The 25321-nt window shown below is 39.9% G+C and overlaps 1 protein-coding gene across 1 annotated transcript; it reads left to right on the top strand.

Moving 5' to 3' along the window:
* The first annotated feature begins 814 nt into the window (after positions 1–814).
* LOC125306357 (apolipoprotein A-I-like) lies at positions 815–2437 on the top strand. Its single transcript, XM_048261676.1, has 4 exons — positions 815–914; positions 1047–1104; positions 1465–1615; positions 1705–2437. Exons 2-4 carry the CDS (start codon positions 1065–1067, stop codon positions 2279–2281), a joined length of 768 nt encoding a protein of 255 aa, XP_048117633.1. The 5' UTR covers positions 815–914; positions 1047–1064; the 3' UTR covers positions 2282–2437.
* The last annotated feature ends 22884 nt before the right edge of the window (positions 2438–25321 follow it).

Here is a 25321-nt window from a genome sequence, read left to right as displayed (position 1 = left end):
TTTAGGCTATGTAGGCCTAACTTCAATGTTGTCAATGCAAGTTAATGCAGGACTGTCGGCTGAGTAAAAAAATAATAATAATTCTATCGGTCTGTCCGAGTGACATTTAAGCCTATATTATGTAGCCTAAATATATCCAAAATATAGCCATTGCCGTAAGGGTACATTGCGTGTAGGCTACCCTATGGTCACATTATAATCAGACTTCAAGCAGTGCAAAGCAGATGCAGCAGTGAATAGGTTGGAAATGACTGCTTTTCAGCCACCTGATGCTAGTGTAGTCTAGATGATAGGCTACAGAAAGTAGCCTAAAGTGTAGCCTATCAATAAATATACAAGTATATTAAATAAAATATATTTAAACTAGGCTCTTAAAGTTCCCTATATGAGTAGGAGAAAAGCAAACACGAGTAAAAGGGAATTAAAGGGCCATCACCGTTTTTTTTTTTTTGGGGTACGACGTGCTGACGTATGCAAATGAGCGCTTGGCATCATCTAGCGACATTTAGCGACTTTTGGAGCTGGCTTTTGCTACTTTTCATTCGAAATAGTTGGCAACACTGGCGGGAACACAATGTGTGCAGTTGAATGTTAAGCAACGTGTACTGAAGTGTGCCAAACAGTCGAATAAACCACAGACTTCTAACACCGGTGTCATTTTTAAAAGTTAATGCCAGCTGTGTAATGATGACTAATGGCCATCTCGCCAGGAGATGTCAGTTGGACTTCAGACCAAAGGAAGTAAGGTGTGTAGTGGTGGTGACTGACAGCGAGGCACTGTTCCCTTGGACTTTGGGCTCCACAACACAAGACTTCCAACTGCCACCCAGTATTTATGCAGGTAAGGTGCAGACAGGATAGCACAGTCAAACCACAGACAGCATTCAACAACTCAGAACATACAGTCCAAGGAGGTAAGAGAAGATTGGAATAAGATTTAATTACCAGTAGTAACTTTTACAAAATGTGTGATTTCAGGATTTTGATGTTGGTGTTTTAATGTAAATGTATGCATTGTCATTTATTTGACCTCTTTTTTTTCCCAGGCCGTGAATCACAGAATCATGAAGGTCCTAGTTGTGCTTGCTTTGGCTGTTTTAACTGGTGAGTTTTATCTTTTGTTCATTCAATTATCTAGGGATTATATGAATGATATTGTCAGAAAAGGGCGGTGGTAGTGTAGTGGTTAAGGAGCTGGGCTAGCGTGCAGTAGCCTGAAAGTTGTCGGTTCAATTCCCGGCTTCCACCGTTGTGCCCTTGAGCAAGGCACTTAACCCCAAGTTGCTCCGGGGACAATGTGATCCCTTGTAATATAACTGACATATGTAAGTCACTTTGGTCAAGAAGTGTCTGCTAAATGTAATGTAATGTAATGTAATGTAAAAGAAAAGGTAGCAGATGAAATAGACATTCTAAAGCACCATGACCAAGACATGACTCTAAATGTAATGCTTTTGGCCACAGGTTGCAATGCCAACCTCTTCTATGCTGATGAGCCCAAACCACAACTGGAGCAGCTGACAGATGCATTCTGGAACTATGTTGCCCAGGCAACTCGTACGGCAGAGGACACAATTCAGATGATCAGGAAATCTCAGCTGGGAGAGGAAGTGAGGTAAGTGTTTCTAAAGGGATTTCAAAAGATTTTATCTTGCCATTTAAATGCAAAAAGTATTTATTTAAATGCTTGTCTCTCCCTGACAGCACTAGGTTGACAGAGAGTGCCAACGTGGCCAGCCAGTATGCCGTCACCCTCCAGAATCAGATGACCCCTCTGGCTCAGGATCTCATGACCAAGATCACCCAGGAGGCTGAGGTTCTGAGAGAGCGTCTGGAGCAGGACCTGACCACCGTCAAGGGGAAACTGGAGCCTTACACGGAGGACATGAGGGCCCAGGTTCTGCAGAGGGTTGAGGAGCTCAAGGCTGCCGTGGCTCCCTATGCTGAGTCTCTTGACTCCGAGTCCCTGAAGACCACCCTGCTCCAGAAGAGTGAGGAGCTGAAGGGGAGTCTGGAGCAGGGTGTGAAGGAGCTGCAGTCCCAGCTGGGCCCCTACACCGAGGAGCTCAGGCAGAAGGTGGACCAGCACCTGCAGGACTTCCAGACCAACGTGGCCCCCTTGGCTGCCGACCTCCAGACCCAGCTGGCCCAGAGAGCCCAGATGGTTCAGCAGAACCTGGCACCCTACGCGGAAGACCTGAAAGGCAAGCTGGACCCCTACGCCCAGGACCTCAGTGCTCAGCTCACCTCCCTCTATGAGTCCTTCACTAAATCCAGCTAAAGACACTCTGCTATTTTCATGCTTCAGTAATTTATCAGAACTTGATTCAGAGCTATTTCATTCAGTTGCCTTTTTACATTGTGTTATGAATTTATTTATTTAAGTGTGATGAAAATGTGGTAATATGTATAAATAAAACATGCAAATTAACTTTTAGTGACACTTGTTAATTTATTTTTGAAATTTGGTTTAACTATCTAGTTGAATTAGTACTAAATAATGCTATATTATGTGAAGCACAAATTTTACAAAAAAAACCTTAAGCAGTCTTTGGATCTTATCACAACAGTGCTAAAATAAAAGGGCAGGGTAGTTTCATGCACCCTTCTGAGGTGCATGGATCATTGGTTTCTGGAAGTGGGTGTAAGCTCAGGCCACTGACACAGTGAACATGCTTGTGTGGTAAGACTTCAGTTAACACCGTATGACTTTAAGATGAGAACAGATACAATGAGTGACACCAGACTAAAAAAAAATTGTCTCTCCCACCTGCTTCCTGTCACTCTTCACAGACAAAAAGCCAAACAATTGTTACATGTATAGCGTGTAAAACAGTCTTTGTTGTCTCTGTCAAACAGCTTTGAGTTATTAGAGATCTTTCACTTTTTTTTTTATTTAAGATGACGTCAGCATGCTTGACACACTGTGATACCTACTTAACTCACATAACCTTTTGCAGTGATCTCTTGATCATGCAGAACAGATATACAGTATTTTTTGTTTCAGTTTTTTAATGACCCACCTTCCTGACCTATCACAAAAGAAGTTTCCTACCATCATGTTATAATACCTGCGACTCTCAATGTTTGGTTGCACATGGGAAAAGGTTGTCCCATATGATGTCTAATTCAGCGGTAAGTGTAACGCAACACTCAGACCCTAATAAGTTCTATCTCTTTCCTAAGTAACACAAACGGTTTCCCCACACTGACAATTGAATACTCTCACGTTTTCGCTTTGAAAGTTGAACCAAGTTCAGCGCTCAGCTTGTTCAATGCTAGCATTCCGCTGGCACTACCCCCGTTCCGCTGGCGCTACCCCCGTTCCGCTGTCTAACCATAGAGAACAATAAGAAACCTGCCCCTTGCCGCTAGCCAGTGTGATCCCTGTCTTAAAAGTAATACGGCAATATCTTTTATACTTGACTTTATTGAGGTGATTCTAAGTTTTATGTATCTGGGATAATCCTTTGCAGGGCAAGTTCCCTCAAATGGCATTTATCGTAAGGAATTCACCAGTTTGACTAAACCTTGTAATTCTTTATTGATACAGACAATACTGTTAAATGCAGAAGTCTATTGTTAGGGTGTAGTCACAACTCTGAATATTCATTTGCATCCGGAACAAAGAGTGTGCATTTGTTTTTGAGAGCTGAATACCTCAATTGATGGCACTTTTAGCGTATTTGTTAAAATATGTCACCGGTTTACTGGCAGTATTTTAAACTGACATTATTGCACCAGAATTTATGGGATTTCAAAAACTTTATTGGTGACTAAAGACAACATCTCGACACCAATCTAATTGTAGTGTGCTCCAGTTGTCTTTATGTCCATCAACCAGCTTGCTTTTCATGTGGTTTCAGTATGAGGACCTTTGGCTTTTTTTACTGGTCCATAAAACACTACTTCGTCTTGGACTCCCAGGGGGGAGAATTTCGACTTAGCTCAGACTGTTAAAGGTGAAAGTTCAAAATGCATTTCAGGACAATAACTTGTTGGCTGGACTCTTGGCATCAGTGTAAAGCACCTCATGAGTGCAATCTAATCAGAGTCTGAAATGGTGTGGTGGTGACGTGCAATGAATGGACAAAGTACTTTCCATTAGTAGGGATTGCCCTAGTAGGTGTTCATGGCAGCTTGAATGGGTCATAGTGTATGCCCTGAGGTGAACTGTATGTCTGTTGATAGCCATATACTCACAGACTCACACACAAACAAAAAGCATACTTGTTGATATCTGTATGTTATTGTGTTCTTTCTAAGGCAAGGATCATACTCGAAATCATGGGCGTAGATTTAGGGTGGGACGCTAAGGACTAGTCCTAATCAAAATTTTAAGATTACAAAATTGTCCCCACCAATATTTTAGCGAACTTATTTGTGCTGCTGATCATTCCGACAGCCAGCACGACAGTACAAGAAACGTCATTTGATTGGCTGAAAAACCGAGGGGGAAGGGTTATCTGACACGCACGCTACATGCATGGAGAGTGCCAATACACAGGTTACTATGAACTGGCAGTCAAGCGAGCAGGTGTCAACGACAACGGTACATACCCCATAAAAGGCCAAAGTAAAACATTTTGATATTCCCTTTGCCCTTCATCATGCATGCATCAGCTATGCCACCCAAGAAGACGAAATGGGGCAAAGCTTTTTTATTATGCAGAGTCTAAGTAGGCAAACTAGCCATACAAACTGGCAACTGGTGACCAGGCTTTCAAATTCAGATTTTACTGTGTAAAATAACATTAGCTGTTAGGATTACCCAGGATATTGTTACAGCTAAACCTAGCTTCTGTAATCTTTCAACCAAAGTTAGGAGTCATGTTGAATGTGGGTGTGCCGCACGGACAGTCGCATAGGCTATCACAGAATAGAAGTCACTGGGCTGCCAATCTTGCAGTGTATTTGTGAATAGTCTGCACAATGCAAAGAAATAAAAGATAAACTAGCTGCATTTCCATAGAAATGAACATTGCGAGACACCAGATATTTCTACCATGATCTCATCCCATAAAGCTTTTCTTTGACTTGTTCCGTTTTTTGAACATTTATTTTGTCCAATGACATAGCAAACATGATGAATTGAATCCACATATCCTTGCACTTGCGAAAACTATTTTTCACATAGCCTAAAACAATGAGGTCGCAAAAACAATGACTTCAGACTTGACTAAAAGACTTGACTCGGACTCGAGCTTCGAGACTCCTGAACAAGCTGTATTTCATGCAATTATTGCTTTTTTTTTAATCTAAATATATTCATTCTATTTTATTTTATTGCTACATACAGTATACTTTGGAAAACGTAACGAAGGCGGCATGGCCCCTTTGCCGGCATCCAATTGAAAGGCTGACACAGAGCCATCATTTTGTACATCCCAATTTGTTTGACAAAGAAACACCTTTTTTGCCTTTACTTTGTTCATGGCAATGCAGTAAAAAGTGAGAATCATGGGTGCAGACACCATAGGAACACAGCCAACAGGTAAACTCGGGTCAAGTCAAGTCAGATCAGTTCTGTCACAGATATGGAGCGCAGAAAGGGCATTTATTTCTGTAAGGTGCACACCACATACAGTATGTCTGTAAATTGCTCAACCCCAGAGAATCCCTCCACCATGGCAATGATATTGCCAGATTCAGGACAGTCTGCCCTACACACACATGAAATGCATGTAGAGCTATGAGTATGCTGTGGTGAGATACATGTCAAAATATAAGAATTTTTATAATACGCTTTTTATATTTTAATTGTTTAAAAATCAAAATAAAATCAATGCTAGTACTAATACATGAATAGTTAAAATATACATATATTTAAAAAGTAGAATCCATGCAAAAATACTTAAAAAACTTAATAAAAATTATTTAATAAATATTACAGGAAAATATATGTTCATAAAATGAATTTTATATTTCAGTAGGCTATTCAATTTCATTATCCTAAAAACCCAGAGTCACCTCCATACCAGGATGGTTTGACCCAACCTGTCACATGCCACCCGCCATCACCTGTCAATTACTGTCAAAACTCAAACGATGGAGTCGTGGTTGAAGCGTAGCGTTAATTCTTGTGCGCTGGTTAGGGGGTACTTGGCTGAAAAAATATTTCACAGGGGGTACATCACTGAAAAAAGGTTGAGATTGAGAACCACTGACTTAGGCCTAGCATATATCGTCACAGGTGACAAGCTAACCATCGCAAAGTGTTGTGCTAATGCTGGGAACAGGCAGGGATGGGCAAAAATATATCAGAATGTATTTCAAAATTTCAGAATCTATTCAAAATAGGCCTACCCTAATTTTTAATGTATCAAAATAAAATACTGTATTTTTGTATTTAGAAAATACTCAAAATACTTTTTTCAAGGAAGTATGGAAGCACTGCAAAAAAAGCTTTTTTTTTTATCCCAAACATTGAGCCTATTAAAACTATATAATAAAAAAACAATACAATTTGGCCCCTGTCATACTAAATAGTATACCGTATGCAAGTTCATGTAGTGTGATCAGAATTAAGAATAATTCAAGAATTTACATTTACATTTAGTCATCTAGCTGATGCTTATCCAAAACGACTGACAGAGCTTTCAATTGGGCAGCCGTGGCCTACTGGTTAGCGCTTTGGACTTGTAACCGGAGGGTTGCCGGTTCGAACCCCGACCAGTAGGCACGGCTGAAGTACCCTTGAGCAGGCACCTAACCCCTCACTGCTCCCCGAGCGCTGCTGTTGTTGCAGGCAGCTCACTGCACCGGGATTAGCGTGTGCTTCACCTCACTGTGTGCTGAGTCTGTTTCACTTATTCACAGATTGGGATAAATGCAGAGATTAAATTTTCGGGATCAAAAGAGTATATATACTTATACTTACTTAATTAACCACATTATAATCAATAGGCCAAAATCATAATTGTGTATCTGTGCCGAACTTCGTAATTCAAGTCCAGTGCAGAACTGAATAAGAAAATCATAAGGCTATGTATCTTGAAGTTCCAGTATGTGACGTGCCTTAATATCTCCAATCTCAAGTATGCAGCTAATAAGGAAATAGAATTGTTATTTAATTAAACAAGGTGAACTTCTCCCCACTGTGGAATGCAGATAAGAATACTACAAGGAAGGGAATTCAAACACTCAACACCATCTATTGATGTCATTATGGTTCATTGAGATATCTGACATTTTTTCTGTTAAAGATTGGCATGGAGACAATAGGACATTTTTGCCTTTGTTGGTGTCCTTATGTGAACTTGCACAGGTAAACTTGCTCATCTTTAGTTGCGTACGACTTCACACCAGTGCTTCAGGGCAGCCGTGGCCTACTGGTTAGCGCTTATACATATCCACATTTTCTTGTGGTACTTCAGACTTGTAACCGGAGCGTTGCTGCTTCGAACCGCGACCAGTCGGCATTGCTGAAGTGCCCTTGAGCAAGGCACCTAACCCCTCACTGCTCCCCTGAGCGCTGCTGTTGTTGCAGGCAGCTCACTGCACCGGGATTAGTGTGCTTCTTCTCCTCACTGTGTGCTGAGTCTGTTTCACTTATTCACAGATTGGGATAAATGCAGAGATTAAATTTTCGGGATCAAAAAGAGTATATATACTTATACTTTACTTAATTAACCACATTATAATCAATAGGCCAAAATCATAATTGTGTATCTGTGCCGAACTTCGTAATTCAAGTCCAGTGCAGAACTGAATAAGAAAATCATAAGGCTATGGATCTTGAAGTTCCAGTATGTGACGTGCCCTTAATATCTCCAATCTCAAGTATGCAGCTAATAAGGAAATAGAATTGTTATTTAATTAAACAAGGTGAACTTCTCCCCACTGTGGAATGCAGATAAGAATACTACAAGGAAGGGAATTCAAACACACTCAACACCATCTATTGATGTCATTATGGTTCATTGAGATATCTGACATTTTTTCTGTTAAAGATTGGCATGGAGACAATAGGACATTTTTGCCTTTGTTGGTGTCCTTATGTGAACTTGCACAGGTAAACTTGCTCATCTTTAGTTGCGTACGACTTCACACCAGTGCTTCAGGGCAGCCGTGGCCTACTGGTTAGCGCTTATACATATCCACATTTTCTTGTGGTACTTCAGACTTGTAACCGGAGCGTTGCTGCTTCGAACCGCGACCAGTCGGCATTGCTGAAGTGCCCTTGAGCAAGGCACCTAACCCCTCACTGCTCCTCGAGCGCCGCTGTTGTTGCAGGCAGCTCACTGCGCCGGGATAAGTGTGTGCTTCACCTCACTGTGTGTTCACTGTGTGCTGTATGTGTTCACTAATTCCGCGGATTGGGATAAATGCAGAGACCAAATTTCCCTCACGGGATCAAAAGAGTATATATACTTATACTTATACTTACTTATACCTCAGACCAGAGCTGATGCTTCAGCAATAGCCGTCACTGAAAAGCTGTGAGTGTCGTTGAACACAGCTGTTCTCACATTAGCTGATTGCGATAAACCATTGTTGCCTAATTACCAATTATTCATTACACCTATGTGTAGTATCTACTTTTTTAGTGTTTTTCACATATAGGGCCCTATCATGACATTGTAAAGTGCATCGTCACTCGTCAAAAGTCTATTCAAATTTAATAGGATGTCCAGTTCACATTGGGAGGGGTTTCGTTATCAAAAGTGGAGCGCATGGCGATTTGGATTATGGATTTAATATGGATTTGCTCTATAAAGACCTTATGTGTATGGGTTCCGGTCGGCGTGCTCCATAGGTAACTGCCTAAACTTCCAAACTTATCTATCTTAAATCTCCTTGTTACCATCTACTTTCTACGGATTTACTGGCTACAGATTATATCTCGTGAACAAACTGTTGCAAACTGTTGTTGCTCGAGGCTTTGGATTATCGGACTCTATAACCTTGATCGCCAGAATTTTCTGTCAAACGTTAACGTGAAACGTTAAGCCATCATCAAGGGCTGCAAATAATACCAGGCCAAGGAAACGCTATCTGGAAGAAGAAAGCATCAAATTCCTTCTAACATCTCTCAAAACTAGTGACTCAATATAAAAGTTAGCCTGGCTAGCGCCACCACTTCTCAATGAGACGTGGTCTGGGAACCAAATTTGAAAAAAATGCCCAGATCCGTTTATTGGGTGCCATGGATGTCTATCAAATGCGTCTGTGCATAGCTCATCATCGTCTTGCTTTCCCCCCTGTTCTGTGATTGGTTCCCTATCTCAGGCGAAAATTTGCTCCATGGTCTCCAGGCTGCCTTAGCAGCGTGAATCAAATCGCGCGCAAGGCAGCATGGGAACACCCAGGCTATATAAAAGTGAGATTTTCTCAGATTACTTACCCCTACCCGTGTTCAAGTTATCAAGGAACTGCACGATATCGCTGTTGCTAGCCAACTAGCAAACTAACGTTTAAAAGAAAGTTGACACCGACGAGCCCTCGCCGCGCCTCGCCTCCCCTCAGATGTGCACCAGGCTGATGTGCACCAGGCTGAAGACTCATGCGTCCTTCTCAGCGAAAAGATAGTGGAACTCGAAGCCAGAATAGCGACCCTCCATCAGATTGAGAAGGATGAACAGTTCCTCCCGCCCCGAGACAACCATCCTGGTCCCTCCTCAAAGTTGGCGCCCCCCGACCCCCTCCTCCCCGGACCTCATCAACCTCCACCCTGGTCATCGGCAGTTCCATGGTTAGAGACCTCTGCATTCCCCCATCATGTAGCGGTCCCTCCAAGGTCTACTGCTTCCCTGGTGCCAAGGTCCTTGACATCCAGCAGAAACTCCCAAGCATCCTGGCCTGCCACACCAAGGTCAACAACATCATCGTACACGTAGGCACAAACGACATCAGAGATAAGCAGTCAGTAGCACTGCAGGAAAACTACAAAACTCTCATCACCACCCTGATGGGCACAGAAAAACGCTTTGTCATCTCTGGGCCTCTCCCTACCTACAGAAAAGGTGCTGAGAGATGATTGTTCGATCTCCACACCTGGCTCAAACGCTACTGCGCTTCCCTAAGCATCCCCTATGTCAACAACTGGGGCTTGTTTACAGTGTTGCTAAAATTACAATAGGAGTAATTTTAGCAACACCGTATTTTGTGTGGCCCATAACAACCCAGTGGATCATGAAAATATGCCAAAATTCACATTCCTTGCTTGTTGTTGGTACATTAATCCCATTCAGATTGCCACTTATCCGAGATGTAAGAGTTCAGTATAGGTTTAAGGTCTGGGGCAGGGATTTGACATTCTGTGACTTCTTCATTGAGGGCTTGCTTAGCAGCACTGTCCGCTTTCTCATTTCCCCTCAGACCAACATGACCTGGGACCCAGCAAAAAACTACACTCAAGTTCTGGTTCTTTAGACGTTCTAGTTGATCAAGCTCAGCTTTGGTTGTACTTTTTGCGTGACATTAAAGCCTACTGGAAAGATTTAATTGAATGCAATTTACTTTTACGATTAAATAAAATTAATTTATCCCTCTCACCCATAGTTTTCTATTTATTTACAAATGTACATAGGCCTACTGTAATTACATGTATACATAGTTATTCTACTGATCTTCATACAATTCATCCTGCACATAGACTTATTCTTACTACTCTTATAATGTTGTTTCTGCACTATAATGACACTGTTTCCACATTGCACATAGCTGTATGTTATGTACATATCTGTTATTTGTCATATTGAATATCCATATTTATTCTGTTTTATTATATTCAGTTAATACACTGCATATATCTATATTATTATTTCTACTATTATAATGTTACTACTACGGTGGCCGGGGAGTGTCACAACACAACACAAATACAAAAGCCGACAACACAAATGCAAATCCCCACAACACAAATACAAAACCCCACAACACAACACGATTGCAAAAACCCACAACACAACACGAATACAAAGCCGACAACACAAATACAAATCCCTACAACACAAATACAAAAACTCACAACACAACACGATTGCAAAAGCCCACAAACAACCACGAATACAAAGCCGGCAACGCCAAATACAAAACCCACAACACAACGGGAAGTTATCCCACAACGGAAATTTATGGCAGAGGAAAGGGCTCTGGTTGTGGACTTTAGTTGCCATGGTAACGCGCGCATAGAAGAAGACTGTGGGAAGTTGCACTCGTCTGCTTGGCATGCTGGATTCACCGAGTCTGATTTGTTCTGGTTGCCTGTTCGACAAGTAAGTAAAACACTTTGAAAAGAAAAGTTTGAACAAAGTCCACAACCAGAGCCCTTTCCTCTGCCATAAATTTCCGTTGTGGGATAACTTCCGTTGTGTTGTGGGTTTTTGTATTTGCGTTGCCGGCTTTTGTATTAGTGTTGTGTTGTGGGCTTTGTAATGTCGTGTTGTGTTGTGAGTTTTTTTGTATTTGTGTTGTAGGGATTTGTATTTGTGTTGTCGGCTTTGTATTCTTGTTGTGTTGTGGGTTTTTGCAATCGTGTTGTGTTGTGGGGTTTTGTATTTGTGTTGTGGGGATTTGCATTTGTGTTGTCGGCTTTTGTATTTGTGTTGTGTTGTGACACTCCCCGGCCACCGTATACTAATACATCTACATACATTATTCTACTTATTGTATGAGATAACTGCTAATACACTGCACATATTTATATTTAATTCATATTACTCTAAACCACCTTCTGTAAATCAACTGTATACTACTGTCTACATTGCACTATATTTCTTGACCTGTCTCTGTATATTTAATCACCTTTCTATACTTTGCATCACATTGTATGCATACTGTAGCTACATGAATCACAGCTAAGATCCTTGGATGCTATGAAGGCCAGTCGTTCTAAATGGATGGTTGCTATGGCCAAAGGCCATTTATCTCTGCCGTTGTCAAGCGGGCATATCCTAACTTTATCTTATTTTAAACATCTCTATTTTACTTAGCCTACTTCCATACAGTGAGTCCCATTAAGAAGTGGCCACTTCATTCGCGCTTACCGTGATTCACGCAGCAACATTATTAAATTAATCTGTCACCATATGCCTATGCCAACGTTTGCAAAGAGGAGAATCTTTTAATTTGATTCACAATGAAACGTTATATTTAATGTACATGTAAACAATGAGTAGGCTAGTTTTTGTTATTGTTGGTGGTGTTACTGCATCCCTTAGTTATGCCTACAATGCTAAATTGTTCCCTCATGATTGTTAGAGCATTTCAAAACGTCGCGACGTGAAATGCCACCACAAAACATTGTTTGTGAATCGGTCTTATTAGGAGTCCTCGCTTAAGCCGTCACAGACTCAGGCGCTACTTTTAGGGCTAAAATGCTTCCTGAATTACTCTTAGTAAAAAAAATAGGAGTCCTAAAGTTACGAGTGACGAAGTTACGAGTACAAGCATCTCATATCAAATGACCATGGCATTACACTAAGCAACATAAATCCCATAACGTTACAGAAACATCTCCTCCCTATGACATAGCTAGCTAGCTTCTAGCCACACAAGAAATGAACGATGTTAAATCTCGCTTAGCATTCTAATAACAGAAGGGGCACATTTATGTGGACCACTACAACATGACTCATTATATCTGTAACTCTATAAAACACTTACTTTCATAAAGGAGGCACACCATCCAGCACATACACATGGAAACCGATATGTTAGGAGGTACTTGCTCTGAACACTGTTGCTAGGCAACATCAAATAAACGATAATCTTTTCAAGGTATTAAAAGTGTACATGTGATTACGAATGGATGTGTGTGGTTTGCAATTAGAATAAACAAGAAATAACATTTCCGATAATTTCCCATGACAAATTACATAATATTTGCACCTTCCTTACTTGTGAAGCTCACACCGTATTTCAAGTAGGCTACACTAGTGAAATGTAATACAATGTTGCCACCTAGCGTTCAGATAGTTCTAGGCTATTTAACATTAACGTGACATTGCTCGCTTATTCTTTCGTCAACTCCATGCTTTTAGGAAAACAATCTTTTTATCATAGCTCCCTCTTCAATGAGCGATTACCAGCTCGTTTTTGTAACAGATAGCTGTTTATTGTCCCTAGGTTTACAGAAACACCTATTTATATTAATACTTATTACATATAGCCTATGGAGTGCTGCCGACCACTGTTCATTACGGCCCAGAATGCCTTGCATGTCTTTACAACAAAACAACACAGTAAAACCTAAATGGCCGTAAACATATGCATTTGCATACTTATAACATTTTTAATAATATTCTCCCATCATGATATTTAAAAATAATGAAAAATTGAATTTGAATACCGTGTATTAAATTAAATAATGTGAAAATAACTCTATTATGTAAGCTATATATAGCTACTGTTCTCCTTACTATTTCAGTTTGTAAGTCCATACTATCCCATGGCAGAGCAAGGATTTCATGATTGGGCAAGGTTGCCCGGAGACATTGTGTATACTTGGAAGGCATTGTGATAGATGTACCAGAACAACTACAAATGTGGAAGGTGATAGTTACCAAATATGGGTGGGTGGTTTACCAAATGCTGGAAACTTTTGGAATGTTTTCTTTTTTTTTTTAGCTTATGCACCCTCACATTGAAGTCCCGAGTTCAAACACAAAATTTGGTATCGATATTTGACAGTGTTCTAGCCTAGAAATCTAGACACACCCTAGCGGCGGCAAATTAATTTGCTCAGCCTGTACGTCTAGTATCAAACCATAGGGATTTCTATTGGCTGACGCCGTGGACCTCATCCAATCACAGCGCTCTATTTTGTTAGAGAGTCTTAAGGCGGGCTTAACAGGATAACAACAGTCCTGCGACGGTGAACAACAAGGAAGGTGGCTATAGCGAACGAAGAGCGGTTGTTTGAATCGGCGTTGGCGTCAACTTTGGAGAAGTTGGACTTGTGCTTTTCTTTGAAAGTTGAGCAACACAATGCACTTAAGTCATTCCTTTCTAAGAAGGATGTATTTGCCGTTTTGCCGACCGGATACGGATATGGTCGTAGCGCTGGCCTATTGCATGCCTAGGCAGTTTGAAAGACAATTCTCTGCCCGCCCCTTGGATTAAGCGAGGTGAATGGTTCGATGCCAGACTATACATTTCAATGATATAGGTTGGCCCGCCAGGCTAACAGTGTTCCTGAGATATGGACGACTTCCTGTTTCGGAGCTTCGCCGCCGATTTCGTTTGGCTGTGACGGGCAAACGCTTTCGAAAATCAAAAATCCTTCTGGTAACTTTTGTGAGGCTTGGTCCAAGGATAATGTACGTCTCCCTCTCCTCCTCTTCCTCCTCTCCTTCTTTATTCATTTGCATACTTGTAACATTTTTAATAATACTCTCCCAACATGATATTTAACAATAATGAAAAATTTAATTTGAATACCGTCAATGTGAAAATAACTGTACTATGTCAGCAATAAATAGCTAATGTTCTCCTTACCATTTCAATTGGTAAGTCCATACTATCCCATGGCAGAGCAAGGATTTCATGATTGGGCAAGGTTGCCCAGAGACATTGTGGCTGCCCAGAGACATTGTGCATACTTGGAAGGGATTGTGATAGAAGGTGAATGTACCTGTGGGTGGTTTGCAAAATGATGGAAACTTTGTTATCGATATGTGACGGTGTTCCTGAGATATGGACGCTTTCCTGTTTTCGGAGTTTCGCTTTCTGTTCAATCCAATATGGCGGACGAACGACACGCCCACCTGACGTCATCTTCGCGAGCAACTTACACCGGTACTGACCGGACGTTTTAAAGTTGGAACAGTGTCTCTGTCTCAAAGGGCCTAGGCGCTAGAGCTGACAAAAAATTAGGGAGACGGGAATAATAATAATAACAATAATAATAAATATAACCGCAAGCGGTGATTAACGGGGTCCGAGCAAAATTAACATGAGGTAGCATAGCTTTTTAGTTTACATATGCTTTGATTGTTTGAGCCCAATTGTTCAAAAGAAACGTGATGGGATTTCGGTTATCGGATTTCAGTTTCCGGATTTTGGCTATCGGATTGGATCAAATCTTGAAAATGGGTTGTTCAAAGGGAAACAAGGATCCTGAAATTGGATTAGATCACATAATCTATTCTTGGTTTTGATCTGGATAAAACCTTCACTTTGTGTTGTTCAAAACTTTTGATTTGGATTGGAATAAATGTGATCCATAAAATTAAGATTACCCTGTGCTGTAACGTTATAGTGTGCTAACCTCCACAACCTAACAGTATTCTAACAGTACTCTATTCTAGTGTGCTAATCTCCACAACCCAATAGTATTCTAACAATACCCTATTCTAGTGTGCTAACCTCCACAACAACAGTATTCTAACAGTGGTATTCTAGTGCGCTAATCTCCACAACTCAATAGTATTCTAACAATACTCTATTCTACAGGACTATGCATTTGTCATGGATAAGATGAAGGGTCTGATAATGGAGGGCAGTGTTTCCCACAGAATGGAATTGTATTTGTGGTGGTAGGTGAAGGGGGGTGGGGATGGGTTCTGTGTTTAGGGTTGCCACCTGTCCAGGATTTTCCTGATTGTCCAGGATTTTCATGGTCTGTCCAGGAAAATAAAAATAAAAATCCTGGACACTGAATATCCCAGATTTTTGTACATGATGCGCAAAATATGTATTTCAGTTTAATTAAAGCGTGCCTATGTCCATAAATGTATGCACAGCCTTATTGGCTCTACAAAAATGACGTAGCATAAGATGGGTGGTGGTGGTGGGGGCACGCACCGTGGAGGTTCATTAGAAATGGTAAGGTGGAGACGGAGAGTGTGTGGGACAAGGAGAGACAGAGAAAGGAAAGTTTATTCCACATAATAAAAAGCAGAACCTAATTATGTATTCCCCCTTTTTTCTCAATACTGCCCCCAGGTGTCCACAACTAAAAACTGTTGAAAATATAACAAAATAATAAAGGTCTGCTATTAAATAAAGCAATTAACTAAACAAATAACTAGAAATTGTCATTCTTACTAATTTTAGCTATACAATTGTCGCTTAGAATGACAATTTTTATCTTGGGTTAGATGTGTGAAAGGCGCCGTTGCTTACAAACAAAAAGGTCGATTGGATGGTCAAAATGTCCAGGATTTTTGTCAGACACAGGTGGCAACCCTATCTGTGTTGGAGTCAATAAGATGAACAGCCTATAATTATGCAGTTATAGTTGCCTTGGACAAGTCCTGACAAGTAGCTGTAACGTTATCGTGTGCTAACCTCCACAACCCAACAGTATTCTAACAGTATTCTATTGTAGCATGCTAACCTCCAGGGTGCGATTTGTAGGGGGGGATGGGTAGAATTTCCCCCTCTCTGGTCTTGATATCCTCCCCTGCTGGCATTTCAACATTGATTCAACGGTAAATAAATGTTTTAAAAAAATTTTTATAACGGGTGAATCAACGTTGAATTATGTGTTGGATTTGCAAATTGAATCAACGTTGATATCGCAACATTATTTCAACATCCGCCATTTCAACATTGGTGCTGATTTCCTTGATTTCTTATTTTACAACCATTTGTCAACATTTTACAATTAGCATTAAAACAGTGTTTCAACATTGACACAACAACTGACATTATTTCACTTATAATTCAACATTGATTGTCTTGACCTTTTTACAACCAACGTTGTTTCAATGTTTGTCTACATACCCTTTTACAACCATTTAGCATTAAACATTGTTTCAACATTGTTTCAACATTGACGCAACAACTGACGTTATTTCACCTATATTTCAACGTTGAAGGTCGGTCGTGTGCCGGCTGGGTCCCCTCTGCTTAATTATTTTCATCGCCGGGGGAGACAACACAGTCAGAATGTCGACTGTGTAATCCATCATAAATGGCTAGTTTCAATGGAAAAGTTAGCTGGACAAATGAAAGAAAACGAGAAGGATTCAGTGAAGCATATAGTCATATTTTATAACCTTCAAAATTAGAAAACTGATGCAACTGAGATGGAGGACAACTCCATTATGGAGCGAGGCCTATTGTCCGAAGGAACTTACATTAAATGAGGAGATATTAGCTGAATGTCACAAAAAGTTACAGAAATTGCTTGGCATCGCTTATTCAATGGCTCTCTACCGAAACACCTGTAGTTTGCGGAGGACGAACGAGAAAGCACTCGTTTGATAAATCAGCCAGTAGGCTATGCCTAATCTGTACTGCAAAAACGAATGTTGGTGGGTATTTAAACTATCTAGCGGGTGTTTTAACAGCTGCAAGAAATAGAAGCTTCATAGTCTTTATGTTCTGGTTCGTAAATTATTTTCATAAAACTTCAAGTTGCCCTATAACTTTACTCTCCATACTTCACTGCACTGTAGCCAATTAACGGACAGTATGATAGTAGGCTATTTATTTTCTGCAGGCTACAATAAACACTTTTTCAACTTTTGCAATATTACGCACTTGGCTACTGAACGCAAATCAGCAGGAGAGAGAATGCACGTAGCCTACAGTATGCAGCGTGTAGTGCAATGTGTGCTATTTGGTTACCAACTAACACTGTTAATAACTGTTAAGCCAATTCACCAACTCAAGACTTCAGTGCCATCATATACAACATTTTTTTACATAACAAATACAGAAAGGATGGAGGCAGCAAAAGTAGAGGAGTCATTTCAGATGGGGCAAACAAGGTGAATTTGTATGTTTGTCAAAACGTAGTCCTACCCTGCATTAGAGTTGCTGATCATCATACCAAGCACACTCGCTGTTTAAAGTCATACATCACGGTAAACTAAGATAAAGGTAAATGTTACAAAGGTGGCAAAATGAACTAGAAATGCAATTCCAAGGAATTACCAGTGCATGAAAATGCTAAAGTTGTGATGTAAAATATCATGTATAGGTAAAACAGATAATACAGAGATGGTTACTACGGTGATGCTAGGATAGACATGGTGGTTGCATAGCTTAATAAAAGTTGATAGTTTAAAAGTAGACTGTTTAAAAGCTGAATGTAGATAGTTTACAAGTTGTTGATAGACAGTAGATAGTTTAAAAGTTGTTGATAGACAGCTAGTTTAATAGATAGTTTAATGATAGTTTAAAAGGAGACCGTTTAAAAGTTGAAGGTAAATAGTTTAAAAGTTGTTGACAGACTGGAAGTTTAATGAATGTTGATATTCAAATAGTTTAATGGCTGTGTATAGGTAGATATTTGATGATAACTGAAAGTTGGAATGGCTCTAATGTTTGCTAGTAGTTATGCTAAGATTTTTAACTATGCTAACCATGTTACTTAGCTAATGTTTTATAGCAGTGCTAGCAATGCTAACCTACTAACCATGCTACTTAGCTAATGTTTTATAGCAGTTTAATGAATGTTGATATTCAAATAGTTTAATGGCTGTGTATAGGTAGATATTTTGATAACTGAAAGTTGGAATGGCTCTAATGTTTGCTAGCAGTTATGCTAAGATTTTTGTTAACCCACTTAGCTAATGTTTTATAGCAGTTAGCAATGCTAACATGCTAACCTACTTAGCTAACGTTTTCTAGCAGTTTCTAAACATGCTAACTATGTTTAGCTAACTTAACTAACATTTTTAGCACTAAACATGTTAACTATATTAGCTAACATGCTAACTATGTTAACCATGTGACTTAGCTAACCAAGCTTATCATTTTTAATAGTTATGCTAACTAGCATGATAACAATGTTAACATGCTAACTAACTATGTGACTTAGCTAACCTAGCTAATCATTTTAGTAGTTATGCTAACTAGCATGTAAACAATGTTAACATGCTAACTATGCTAACCTAGCTAATCATTTTTTTAGTTGTTATGCTAACTAGCATGCTAACTATGCTAACCATGTGACTTAGCTAACCTAGCTAATTATTTTTAGCAGTTTTGCTTAAAATGCTAACATGCTAACTATGCTAACTAGCTACAGTGGGTAGGAGTCATAGTTGATGAAAAGTGTTGACGTAGTTGATGACAAGTTAAAAGTTGTTGATAGACAGCTAGTGAATGTATATAGTTTAAAAGTTGAATGTAGATAGTTTAAAAGTTGTTGATAGACAGCTAGTTTAATAGATAGATAGTTTAATGATAGTTTAAAAGTTGAATGTAAAAAGTTCAGTAGTTTAATGGGTTACATTGTTTAACAGTGGATTATTGTAGTGAGGACTTTTATTTTGAAACAGTTTTGGGCAGAGGAAACAGTTGAATAGGATGTGTAGTCTTAATTGACCCAGATTGTATGCTTAAAGCCTGAGGCTGCAGGTGGCCTGAACACCTGCCATAGGATTCTAATTGCTTAACTGCCGTATTATGATGTGTCTGTCGGCAATGTTAAGTCTATGGGGATTTTTAAAAGTATAAAAGTTTCAAAGTTGAAAAGACATAGCAGCTTGGTCCGTTTGAAGACCTACGTTACAAAGTTTGAACAAAGTTTCTAAGTTAAACTGTTCAAGAGAAATTGCGTACGGAAAAAGTGGTAAGCGGAATAATAATAAGAAGTTGTTGTTGATGTTGTTGCCTTGGAAGAACCATAGACAGTAAAAGAAATGGACGAACAGACTCCGTCGTTTTCAATGGGAGGGCACTGAGTCAAATAGAACGATTTTTCAGTTGGTCCCCCCAGTACTCGCAGACTCACACTTAACTTTGTGGCGTTAGCCATCGAACTGAATCTTGTAACTCATATGATAGATACACAGAAATTCTTCTCACACTTCCTTAAGCCTTCAAAGTCATCAAAGTTAAACATTTATTTATGTATTATTATTAATATCATCCTCACCAAGTCGTGTTAATGTTGAAGCTACCATACATGATCATCTTCAAAAACAGTCAACAAAACAAAAAAGTTATAGCCTTGAAGCTAATCTTCTTTCCACTTTTCCGACCTACGGTCAATCCATCGAAAACCTCTGTAATGATTAGTGCCGTTTAAAAAAAAAAAGGTTTACTTTTTTTATTATTATTAGGTTGCCTCTGTGTAATGCTTTACCAGAGAGGGTTAAAGCGGAGCTAGTAATCAAGGATCTTTGGCTTTACCTTAACATACAGTTGTGTATGCTAGGTTTTGCTTATGAGTTACCATCATAGACCGTAAGGTGGACTGAGCTTCTTATCCAAACAATACGGTTATCTCCCTACGGGTAGCGAAAAGAGATTACGTCAAAGCTAGCTTCCCTCCAACCGAACAAGCTAACCATTCTTCTTACGGGTAACCAACGTTACGGACGAGGTAGTGGAGTCTGTTTTGCCTTTGTAGTGTTTATGTGGATTACACAGAAGCTACAATATCGGCACAGGATATGTTATATGAAGTTATGAAAATTCCTAGAATGAATGGGCTTCTATGGGAGTTAGCAGAGAGGTGGTCCCTCCAGCCTACGTCGATTCTTCTACTTCCGGGAATTCGCCTGCCCCCTTGGGAAGAACAGTACAGTGCATTTTCATGCACTGTAATATAGGCTATTATTAGCCATGACATTACTAGGCTATGAATCGTTCGTTCATTTAAAAAAAAAAAAAAAAAAAAATGGGGGGGGATTACAAACTTATTCAAAATCATCCCCCCTCTGGTTTTTACACAAATCGCACCCTGCTAACCTCCACAACCCAACTGAAGGAACTGTAGGGTGCGATGTGGGTCAAGGTAGAGTGAGTGTGTGTGTGTGTGGCGAGCAGGCAGAGCCTCGGTCAGAAGGCTCAATGGTATGGAGTGATGACACGGAGATGGCAGGTTTCGGTGCAACACAAGTGAACTTTATTTGAGTTTCAATTCATCTGTTTTGTTCTTTACTTGTATGTGTGCTGCATCAAAGAGGAAACAAACAGAAAATGGGGTAAATCAGTACAGATCCCAACTCACAAACAAACCAATTGACATTTGAACAATAAACTGAAATCATATGGCTATATAAAGGTACAACTAAACAATACTTGACATCCCAAGTCAACCAACATCACCTAATCATCTCTCACATGGGACTCCAACACACCAAACCAACAAACAAAGACCTTAACTTTACACATGATGGCAGAGCTACTTTACAAACTGATAAACATCACAAAAGTCATAGTGAGGGTCATTAAAGTGATGACTTACGTTAACTCAAAGACGCACACAGAGCAGGACACACTGGAGTGCTGGGTTGAGATGAGCGAATTGAGGGCGAGCAAACAATTTATCCTGGTCTGAGCCCCTGCTCCGGAGCTACAGGGTTTCCCAGCAGGTAAAATGGGTGTGGTTAGGTGGTAGAGCCAAACAATCCTGCAATTTCTCCACTGCACTTTCACCTCAAGTCCTCCTTACACTGACAGACTTTGGAAAGATTTGGAAAAGATTTTTGAAAGACTACAGTCTCAGACCCTCTCACATCTAAAGACAAGTAGTAGAGTTTTAAGTCACAGACTATGATTTTGCAATGACTAGGGATCTTGCAGGGTCACTATTTACAAGACTGCAACACGATTCCTTTAAATTATCGTGCCCATCGTGCAATAGATAAACAGGAACTGAAAATTATAGCCTACTAAACTCAAAGTCGTATTTTCGTGTTTCTGCAGCATTGTTTCATGCGTGACATCCTTAACCGATAGAGTTGTTCTGTCAAGTGGAAGAGCCGACTAAATATGTATAAGAAATGACAAATATTATAAGAATAACAAATAATTATAGGCTACAGCTGTGTCGGAGTCAATAAGATAAACAGCCTATAATTATACTACAAGCAGCTGTAATGTTATAGTGTGTTTACCTCCACAACCCAAACAGCATTCTATTGTAGTATGCTAACATCCACAACCCACAAAGTGGGATTTGAACTTTCAACCTAAGGATCACCAGTACAAGGCATTATCCCACTGAGCCACTGTCAATCCTACATGTTAGCCAGTCACATTCACATGGTCAAAATGTGTATTGGTAAACACACAACAAGAAAAACTCCAAGCATGGAGGGGCAATTAGACATTTGTAGAGATGAACACTAATAGATGAAATATAAATATGATAGACTTAATGATGAAGGAAAAATAGTAAACAAAGAAGTTCCCCTGAATGTCATAGATTGTCTCGGCATTCTGATTCTTGGCAACTGATGAGTGTGAATGTTGACTGGCTTAAATGACCAATAGCATGTGCAGCTTGATCCTAAAGTTCTAACGGGGATTTGAACACTCAACCTAAGAAACACCAGTACAAGGCATTATCCCACTGAGCCACTAACAATCATACACATTGGGCAGTCACATTCACATGGTGAAAATGTGTGTTGGTAAACACACAAGAAAAACTCCAAGCATACATTTGACAATAAAATGAAGGGCTTTCCTGAAAGAGTACACCTGAAATCTTTTTGAAATTCTGGGGCAATTAGACATTTGTAGAGATGAACACTAATAGATGAAATATAAATATGATAGACTTAATGATGAAGGAAAAATAGTAAACAAAGAAGTTCCCCTGAATGTCATAGATTGTCTCGGCATTCTGATTCTTGGCAACTGATGAGTGTGAATGTTGATTGGCTGATGTCATTCAGGTGCTGTTCAATGGTGTGAATCTTAAATGACCAATAGCATGTGCAGCTTGATCCTAAAGTTCTAACGGGGATTTGAACACTCAACCTAAGAAACACCAGTACAAGGCATTATCCCACTGATCCACTAACAATCATACACATTGGGCAGTCACATTCACATGGTGAAAATGTGTGTTGGTAAACACACAAGAAAAACTCCAAGCATACATTTGACAATAAAATGAAGGGCTTTCCTGAAAGAGTACACCTGAAATCTTTTTGAAATTCTGGGGCAATTAGACATTTGTAGAGAAGAACACTAATGGGATGAAATATAAATATGATGGACTTAATGATGAAGGAAAAATAGTACACAAAGAAGTTCCCCTAAATGTCTCGGCATTCTGATTCTTGGCAACTAATGACTGTGTATGTTGATTGCCTGATGTCATTCAGATGCTGTTCAATGGTGTGAATCTTCAATAACCAATAGTATTCGAGCTAGAGCCTAAAGCACTACCAGGGATTCGAACTCTCAACCTAACAAACACCAGCAATAGGCATTATCCCAGAGCCACTGACAATCCTACATGCTACTTGCTGCACACTGCCCCCTCATACAGCACATTATTTCATCAGGAAGCTTCTCCAACACACATATTGCACACTGCCCTCTCCCCACATACACAGCACACTATCCCATCTCCCCTGTCATCCCCCCAACACACACACCAAGACCCCTGGCAGTTGGGTCTGCCGTGGATCTGCCCAAGGTTTCTTCCTTGGTAAGGGAGTTTTTCCTTGCCCCTGTTCCTCTTGCCCCCAATTCCAATCCTCCCCCACCTTTCTTATGCAGCCCTTGCCACTTAATCTACTAACCCCCATAAATGCACAAATAGGCTGACACCAGACATAATTTCACTGCATTTCTTACTTTCAGTAACTATATGCATGTGACAATAAACTTCCTTGTATCAGAAATACTACCCATCCCTGGGAACAGTATGATGACATACTTAGGTTAATACTGTATTTTACCAGTTAGGGCACCAAAATGGCCAGCAACTGTGTAGCCTATCTTGACATGTCTTTAAGTTTTGGGTTACAATATACAGGTAGTGGGCTCTCTGTAGATTTTAATGAGTAGGCCTAAGCCTAAAGTTACAGCATTCCTATCACAATTGACCAGACTTCGACCTTTGGTCTGCTTTTAACCACATTCTGGCTATGATTGTTCCTTGTATTGCATCATGAGCCTTCACTACAATTTTTTTTTTTTTTAATCTCAGAAGAGCCACATAAAGACGGTTACAAGAAAAAGTTTAGATATTTAACGTACATTTACTTTCATTCAACAGGGGATTTTTTTTAATACATTTTCTACTAGTTTTAAAAGTAATGTGCAAGTAACTTGTAAAGTGGAATGACAGAAGTATAGGCCTTAGGCTTCCCATGTAGGCTAAACACCACCCCCTATTTTCCAGTGATGTAGTACTCGAGTCCGGTCTCGAGACCGATTTCTGCTTTCTCGGACTCGACTCGGACTTGTTCCTTCAAAGACTCGGTCTTGACTCGGACTCGGACCACAGTGGGAGGAGAAGGACTCGTAATTTCAGGCCGAGTCCTCGAGACCAACGCATTTTTTATATTCATATAAAAAACCCACACAACGCATAACAACAACAATAATAATAAAATGCCATGTTGACGGGCATTATTTGAAAATGACATCCCATGGTGCAATGCAAAGATACTGCAGTCAGAGCTGCAGTGAGTGTCAGTGACTTCACTTCAGTTCAGTTGCTGTGGTGTGATAATAGCGGCAAGATGAGCAATGAGTCTGCCATCATTAAAGGAACCGTATGTAAGAAATGTAATTCAATTAATCATAAAATGGCCCTGATTTGTCACTAGACATTAGGAAATCATGCTAATTTCAAATACTTATATCACTGACAACAGTAGTCCGGCCAGGATATCGTCATTTAAAAAAGTGAAGTTGCAGCCCTCAACTGATGTTGATGTTTACATATTTGTGTTTTAGCTTGATTCGCCACCCTCCACCTATCTAGTAATCACAAAGTCAGTAGTGTTTCGGCATATGGGTTGCCAGCTCTGCTCTAGTTACCACATCTGCGGTGTACACCGCTCTACAGTATTTTGAAAGTGATTGTAGTACCAGTTTTGGCCAAAATCCTACATACGGTTCCTTTAAATTTGCATACCAAAACCACAAAACCTTCACGGGAAAAGATTTAAAAAAGCACACTGCGTGGTGCCAATTCTGCAACACCTCAATAACGGAAACTTTGGGCACAACTTCAAACTTCCATCACCATATCAGAAGTCATCCTAACAGGTGAGTGCATTAACGTTAACGTATTTGTTGAGCTATGCTATGCTCGTTAACATATTGTGCTTTCACCTAACCATGCATGAGTATAAAGTGTGTTTGACATAAAGCTGTTAGTTTTAGTTTTACATTATAATGACATAGAATAGATGGTATTTTGATGGTTTGATGGTTGTTGGTAAAATAAACCACCCCAAAAAAGCCACGAGCCCACCACTGGTGTCTTTTTCTGACGCCCAGAGCTATCCATAGCTACAGTATCTACTGTACTAGCCTACTTGACCAAGTAGCCTAGTCCAACTTGAGAGCAGAGATGTGAACTGTAAGTTGTCTCATTAACACAGTTAAGGGAAAGGCTTAAGCAGGACAATACCATAAACTAATTTCTCTTAGATGGTGTCAGGGACATTCTATTTTATCAGTGAAAAGTGTTGAATGTTTAATTTCAAGT

This window comes from Alosa alosa, chromosome 13 (assembly GCF_017589495.1).
Source record: "Alosa alosa isolate M-15738 ecotype Scorff River chromosome 13, AALO_Geno_1.1, whole genome shotgun sequence".
Classification (NCBI taxonomy): Eukaryota; Metazoa; Chordata; class Actinopteri; order Clupeiformes; family Clupeidae; genus Alosa; species Alosa alosa.
This window is presented reverse-complemented; position numbering and strand designations above follow the sequence as displayed.